At 50.5% G+C, this 7,676-nt stretch overlaps 1 protein-coding gene across 1 annotated transcript; it reads left to right on the top strand.

The window, feature by feature from the left end:
• Positions 1 to 254: 254 nt before the first annotated feature.
• Positions 255 to 4,190, top strand: RTP1 (receptor transporter protein 1). Its single transcript, XM_019463466.2, has 2 exons — positions 255 to 1,092; positions 2,293 to 4,190. Exons 1-2 carry the CDS (start codon positions 821 to 823, stop codon positions 2,810 to 2,812), a joined length of 792 nt encoding a protein of 263 aa, XP_019319011.2. The 5' UTR covers positions 255 to 820; the 3' UTR covers positions 2,813 to 4,190.
• The last annotated feature ends 3,486 nt before the right edge of the window (positions 4,191 to 7,676 follow it).

Raw genomic sequence — 7,676 nt, 5'->3', positions numbered from 1 at the left:
AGGGGTGCCTGGGTGGCTCAGTCAGTTAAGTGTCCGACTTCAGCTCAGGTCACGATCTCGCGGTCCGAAAGTTCGAGCCCCGCGTTGGGCTCTGGGCTGATGGCTCAGAGCCTGGAGCCTGCTTCCGATTCTGTGTCTCCCTCTCTCTCTGCCCCTCCCCCGTTCATGCTGTGTCTCTCTGTCTCAAAAATAAAATAAAAACGTTAAAAAAAAAAAGGTTTATGAAATGAATGACCTAAATGAATGAGTATGGGCTCAATCACTTGGATTTGAATATGAGCTCTCTGCCATTTATAAGCTAGATGAGTCCCGCCTCCTGATCTGTAGAGTGACAATAACGATTGTGGGTCAAAGGACTGCCAATAGTTTTTGTAAATGGCCCAATGCCAGTCACAAATGGGTGGGAGTGCAGAGAGTTTATTATTGCTGCGTCTATTAACAGGTCCACAGCATCCCATCCCTAAGGTCTCTTTGGCTCCCTAAGGCATCATGGTTACCATAGCAGCCAGATGCTGATGATGCCTCCAGGGGCAGCAAGGTGAGGCTGAGCCAGCTCCCGGGTCTTCGCCTCTGCATGCCCTTCACAGGCCAGAGTGAGATGGCCTGAAGCTCAGCCTCCTTTCAGGCCCCCCACCTGCCTCAGGTCACTTAGACCCACAAACTTTGCCTCTGCAGCCTCAGTTCGGGGCCTTCCAACACCCCTTTGGAGAGTCCCTCCTCCCCAAGCTCTGTCTCTTGGCGCCCTGCCTGGTTGCTGTGGAAACAGGTTCCACTGCGGACAAAGGAGGGAGCTGGGTCCTGCTTCCTCCCGGTCCTGTCGATGAGGATTTTTAGACCGTGGAAACTGCGCTGCCCTGCCCTACACCTGCCCTCGCTCTCCGTGTTCTCACTCAGGTGGAGCCTGCCCTCCTTTGCCACTGACGAGACCATGTGTAAAAGCGTGACTACAGGTGAATGGAAGAAGGTCTTCTATGAGAAGATGGAGGAGGCCAAGCCGGCCGACAGCTGGGACCTCATCATAGATCCCAACCTCAAGCACAACGTGCTGGCCCCTGGCTGGAAGCAGTACCTGGAATTGCATGCCTCGGGCAGGTGAGTGGCCCAGGCAGTAGGGGCCTGGCAGGCTGGGGGCACCTTCCAAGAAGAAACAGAGATATAGAGAACCCAGATGCTTAGGGTCAGTCTCGCTGGGCCGGTATAGACTGGGAGGCAGAGAAAGAGTCCCTCACTGGGAAGTGGGATACTGGAGTTTCATTCCAGCTCTTCCTCTGCACTCCTATGTAGCTTTCCCTCTCTGAGTCCTAGCTACTGCTTCTGACGAAGAGGTGGGACATACTTACTAGTTCTAACCTCCGACATTTTACATATTTTCAGATTTTAATCCTCTAAATGGGTTGAAAACCAAGAGACGGGGGGCTCAAGGTCTATGGAGGTTGAGTTCTGTGCTCTGGTCCTGGGACAGTTCAATTTCAATCTATTTAATTCGGCCTGACTTAATATAAAATACTGAACACATGAGGTGTTCTAGAAACTGGCTCTACTATGAGCTCCACGGCCCTTGAGCAATTCATTTTCCTTCTTGGACCTCACTTTCCCCATTTGCGAAAGGAGAGGTTAGACTAGATCCCTACCTTGTGGGTCATGGACCAGCAGCACCAGCATCATCTAGAACTTGTTAAAGATGCAGAATCTCCAGTCCCGTTCTAGACCTACTGAATCAGAACCTGCATGTCAACAAGGTCTCTCAGTGATTCAGATGTACAGCAATATCTGAGATGACTTTCCAGCACTCTTGTCCATGGGTCTATTATGCAGGACTTCCCTTTGGGACAGAAGATGGGGAGGCTCCATGGTGCAGCGTGGGGGTCAGAAGCAAGGCCTTACTTCCTGCCCTGGTTCAGTCCATCCAATTCAATTCAAGAAAAATCTATTGAGCACTTGTTACGTGCTGGCTACTGGCTCTGACTCTGGCTGTGTGCACGTGGAGGCCCAGCAGCAGTAACGGTGTCATTTTTCTCCTGATTTGGGTCTAACCTGTTCACAGTCAGTGTTAACAGGTAAGACTGTGTGGACGGATGGTGCGTTTCCCAGCTGGTCCAGGCCATCCCCGCCGTGAGACTTAAAACAGGTCTGAGCAGGAAGGACTCATCTGGTGCCCCCTGAACATTTTGCAGATGAGGAAATATCCCCAGAGCCAAAGCCCAAGGGCAAGGCCTGAAGGCACTGGGATGCAGGAGGCAGGGGCCTCTGCAGCACACAGTCCTTTCCCCCTGCCTCAACCCCTCCCCGCAGGTTCCACTGCTCCTGGTGCTGGCACACCTGGCAGTCGCCACACGTGGTCATCCTCTTCCACATGTACCTGGACCGCGAGCAGCGGGCGGGCTCAGTGCGCATGCGCGTCTTCAAGCAGCTGTGCTACGAGTGCGGCACGGCGCGGCTGGACGAGTCGAGCATGCTGGAGGAGAACATCGAGAGCCTGGTGGACAACCTCATCACCAGCCTGCGCGAGCAGTGCTACGGGGAGCCCGGTGGCCAGTACCGCATCCACGTGGCCAGCCGCCAGGACACCCGGCGGCACCGCGGCGAGTTCTGTGAGGCCTGCCAGGAGGGCATCGTGCACTGGAAGCCCAGCGAGAAGCTGCTGGAGGAAGAGGCTACCACCTACACCTTCTCGCGGGCGCCCAGCCCCACCAAGCCACAGGCGGAGGCGGGTTCTGGCTGCAACTTCTGCTCGATACCCTGGTGCTTGTTTTGGGCCACGGTCCTGCTGCTGATCATCTACCTGCAGTTCTCCTTCCGCAGCTCTGTCTAAGATTCCCTTAGTGGGCGCAGGGGAACTCTTTGAGGCCCAAGGCCCATGGGGGCCAGCCAGCTGGGGGGAGGGGGCAAAGAGAGACCTGGGGTGGGAGTGGGTTAAATTCTAGTGCTGGTGCCACCACGGACTCCATGGGGACCCTGGGCAAATCACACGTCCTTACCATCCATAAAATCAAGGGTTTCTGAAGTGAAACCCAGGACCCCCAAGTTCTGCATAGCTGTTGCTCAGGGACTTTTGGATTTGGAAGGTAGGCCTGGTGAGTAGGGTTCCCATCCTGGTCACACTGTCCATTCCTGGCTCCTACTTCCTCATCTCGCCTTGATCAGAACATCTTGGAGTGGCATTTAAGAGTTGTAGATGCAAATAGGTTCAACTGCTTCAAAAGAAAAAAAAAAGCTTGACCATCACAGGGCTTGGTGATCTCAAAAGGCCTTTCCACAGTGATGAGCTCATTCTTGTGCTCTCTTGTCAACCCCCGGCCCCTATGGAGAAGCTTCCTCCTCAACTCTGCCTCCCTGCACAGAGCAGAACTTTCTCTTGAAGAGAAGAGGTGGAAGCATTAGGCTGTCCCTTTGCTGCTGGATGCACAGGGTTCCTTGGTTCTGTTCCCCAGACCCCTAGCTTCCAGCAGCCTCTCTCCACTCAGGATGGATTCTGAGGCCTACCTGTCTCAGAGATGGTGGTTGGGGTAGAGTTCCATAGACGAGGCTTCCTACCCATGGCTTATGAACTGACAGAGAATTTAGGGGAGGTTCGGAAGGTAGAGTGTTAGACGCAAGGCACAAAATCCCTAGGAAACAAATATATGATGCTCTGTTATAATGAAGAGTATGTAGAGTTCAGGGACCCAGCCTCACCGATTCTTCAGCAGTTCTGATGGTCATGACACCTAGGGGTCTGGCTTCCTGGGCACCTTGCTGATATGCTAGTTGAGAGGCTTCCCTACTTCGGCCATGCATAGGCCCTCTCACCAACCATTAGCTGTCCATCTAGAACCACAGGGATGGGGTGTCATTAGCAAGAGAGGGAACATTAAAGACATGAAGTGCTTTACCCATAGAGAAGTGCATAGATATGTGAGAGAACCTTGTATCACTTTAAACTGGGATATGTATGGTTTGGGGTGGGAGGAGAGACTTTCTGAGGGTATGGGTATGGATGGGGTGTGGGGAGAGGCAGAAGGCAGGAGATGGGATGCCACCCTGCACTTTCTAGGGTCCTCATTCACCTCGCCTCTGTTAACCACTTGATTCTTCCTGTGTCCCCTACCGATCCCCTTTTTAATGGAAAGTCACCACTGTCTGTAGTGGTGGAGGGAGTAGGGCCACTTATATAAAGATGGGATACTTTAATAAAGACTGTATATCTTCAATCAGGCTTAGTAGTCATGAATGTGTGCTTGAGACCCACTACAACGTCCCTGATATGTGGTCCCTGATATGTTAGATGCCCCCTGTCTCCTTCTTTCCCCTCTCTTGGGCTCCCATATAAGGCTTTATCTAGTTCCAGCTTCAAGGTCTGGGCTGATCATGAAGGTCAGGAAGAATGCAGGCAGCGCTCAGTCAGTCATCCAGGGGACTCAGCCTAAGGCCGGTCGTACCCTTGCTGTAATTCTAGCACCTGGCTGCCGACGTCCTTTGCTTTATTCACACAGTGCTCATCCCTTTATCCAGGCCAAGTACCCCAAACACCCTCTGTCTGACAAGCCCTGATTTGAGTGCTGGGATCCAGTGGGCACTGAGACAGGCCTTGTCTCCCAGAGAGCCCTGCTTATTATTGAGGAAGTTCCTGGCCCTGGCTGTGCTTTCAAAATCCTGGGGAGCTTTTTAAGGAAATGTCTGTTCCCGGCCTCCACTTCAGTGCAACAGAATCAAAATTTCTGGGCATGAAGCCTGAGCATCTGAATTGGAATAAGACTCCCAGGTGCTCCACCTGCGCTGCCTGGTATAAGGCCTTCTCGCTGAGGAACAGACTTCCTTTTGCACCCAGTCTTGTTATGATGAGCCCTGAGGTCTCCCTTGATGGCCCTGCCTTGGATTCTCTAGGACTAGGACTCAGCTTCCCTCTTACCCCCCTACTCTCTGTCCTGGGAACTTGACTTTCCCTCAAAACTCCTGGTTCCTGCCTGTCCTCTGCTATGATGGCTTTGTCCTGCTCTGAGAGTCTCCATCATTGAGCTCGACCACTCTTGCTAGATGCTTATCAAATTTTGTTACAAGTACTTGCTTATGGCTGTATTCCTTCCTGGAATGTGACCACAGTGTGGAAGTGGCTTACCTCAAGTTCCCTTGCCAGCTAGTGGCAGAGCAAGAAGTCCAACCCTTACCTAGTTTTAGTTCAGGCCTCTTTTTTAAAGCATTAGGCCTCTTCCTTCTCTGTAGGAAGATGTCTGCAACCCTCGGAGGCTTCCACTGTTTCCTTTATTATTGTTGCTACAGATTGGGGGGCGGGGGTGGGTCTAGGTTTGCTTACTGGCTTATGCCTCATCTTGGCAAAGACTTCTCTGGGACAATCCTTCCTTTGTACACATTGCCCCGTGCCACATGATGAACTTGTTAGATGTGCCCTAGGCATTATAAATAAACTTCTCGGAGACATTTCAAGATCCCAGCCTCTCCCACTGGAGCTTCCGGGTACTAGTCTTGATGTTCAAGCCAGGAGCAGACCTACAGGCTCTGAATTGTGGCTCCAGAGGCTGAACTCCTCAGTGTGGTATCAGCATGAAATGCAGCCTGGATCATTTCCCTCACTCACGGGACAGGGCCATCTCCATGGGAGAACACTTCCTGGGGGTCAGGAGCCCTAAGAACAAAGGAAATCACCAGCTCAGGACAATTTCCAACATAGTCCATAGACCATCAGAGCTGTAAGGCAGCTTCGATCTAGGGCCTTTATGTCATGGGTAAGGAACTTAAGCCTAGAGAAAGTAAGAAATTTGACCAGCGTTATATGCACAGAGTCAGGGAAGATGATTAATTCAAACTTCAGAAACAGGTTCTGCTACTTATGAGCTGTACAGCCTTGGGCAAATTACTTAAACTCCTTGAGCCCCCTTTCCCTTATCATCAAAATGGGAATAACACTCATGCCTTGCGGAGCTATTGTGAGAAATAAATGAGGCACTGGCAGTAACTTTGCCTGATACAGAGCATAGGCTCACCCTCTTCCTTCTTCCCCTTTGCCTTTCATCTGGCAGCCTCCCCTTTGACTCCCTGAGGGGCTCTTTCTCTTTGTGATTTCAGCTCTGCTGGTAAATGTTTTAGGGGGGGGGGGGGAAAGCAAAGAAAGAAAAAAGAAAAAGGAAGGTAAGGGTTAACTCCTCCAGCCCAAGGCTGAGACCTGGTTTATTTAAATGTAATGTAGAGTCATTTCTTTTCTTCGTCTCAAATTTATTTCAAAGCAGTGACTTCATTTTTCCAGTGGCATGGTAGCCACTCTTCATTCTTCAAAGAGAGCTATATAAAAATCACCCCAAACAGAAAACACCAGTGATTTCTGGGCTCTATTCCCATTGGCTGAAATACCGCAAAAGGAATTTCGTTCCATTCCAAATCCCATTCTGGTTCTCTGTAGGACTCCCAGCTAAGGAAATTCCTTTGGAATCGTTTTTTTGGCACGGCGTGGGTACTGCCACATGCACCAGGGAAATGAAATCCGCCTGTTGTATGGCTATTTTGTGACGAATCTTGTGTGGGTAGGTGGGTGGTGGTTGTGCTACAGAAAACTCATTGGCCTGGGATTTGGGCAACATGGGTCCCAGCTCTGGGTTAGATGTCATCGAGGCATCTAGGCTGCTGACCTTGGGTCTTTCCCCTCTCCTGGCTCTCAGTTTCCTCATTTGTGAAGCAAAGAAGTAAGGTGATCTGAAGGGCCCCTACTAGCCTTGACCTTGCTCATACACTGCAGCTTGGCCTTCTTCGTCCTCACTCGTTTGGGGTGGCGCCTGACCCTGACCCATCTGGTGGGTCATGTAGTTCAGCACTTCAGTCTGACCAGGTGCAGGTGGGTTTGGAGTTTGATCCTTTTCCCCTTTCCTTTCTGGAGGCAAACTTTGAGACATCATACCCTAACGAGACCTCTCTGCAGTGATATTTGCATTTGAAAAGGCAGTTACCTTGAGAGGTGCTGCCTTATACAGGGACTTGCGTGGTAGCCATGGAATTTCAGTCTGTGTTGTTGTCCCCTCACTTCTAAAATAAGCTCAATCATTCTTCACTTCATCACAGTGGTGTTACAGTAACGTTTTGAAGACGTAATGAGATTTCCCCTGTTTCCAGGATTATTCATTCATTCAACAAATGTTTATTGGGTACATATTATACGTTGCGCTTTGTTCGAGGCACTGTGGATAGAGGGGAAAGCAAAGCCACCAAATAGTTTACCGTATGCTTAGTAGAGGAACTAGGCAATAAACAGTCTGAGTAAGATGTGTGATATATTAGGGGCTGTTAAGTACTAAGGAGAGGAATAAAGTAGGCAAGGGGGATAGAAAAGCAAGGACTGGAGTTACCATTTTAGATTGGGTAACTAGGGAGAGTCTCGCTAAAGAGGTGAACTGAGGAAGGGGGGGGATGGCATGTGCAAAGGCCCTGAGGTAGGAGCAGCCTGGAATGTTCAGCTGTGAGGAGACCAAAGTGGCTGGGGTGCAGTTCAGGCTTAGTAGTCATTACTAATAGGGTAACAAAGATTAGAGTACTAATGAGGGTCAGACCATATGTGTCACAGGGTATTGTCAAAATGTTGGTTTTTAATCTGAATGAGACAAGAAGTCAGTAGAGGGTTTGAGCAGTGGAGTAATGTCATCTAATTTATCATCACCATGTTGAGAAGACCATAGAGGAGTAAGAATAAAAGAGGG

This window comes from Panthera pardus, unplaced genomic scaffold (genome assembly GCF_024362965.1).
Source record: "Panthera pardus isolate Hobbes unplaced genomic scaffold, ASM2436296v1 HiC_scaffold_16, whole genome shotgun sequence".
NCBI lineage: Eukaryota > Metazoa > Chordata > Mammalia > Carnivora > Felidae > Panthera > Panthera pardus.
The sequence above is the reverse complement of the archived record's forward strand: the minus strand, read 5'-3'. Positions and strand labels throughout refer to the sequence as shown.

What these genes read in the sequence shown, in the direction of transcription:
- RTP1 (XM_019463466.2), top strand. Translation starts at nt 821, where the DNA reads ATGAGGATTTTTAGACCGTGGAAACTGCGCTGCCCTGCCCTACACCTG. An exon ending in GAATTGCATGCCTCGGGCAG is followed by an intron (nt 1,093 to 2,292) that starts GTGAGTGGCCCA and finishes CCCTCCCCGCAG; the next exon opens with GTTCCACTGCTCCTGGTGCT.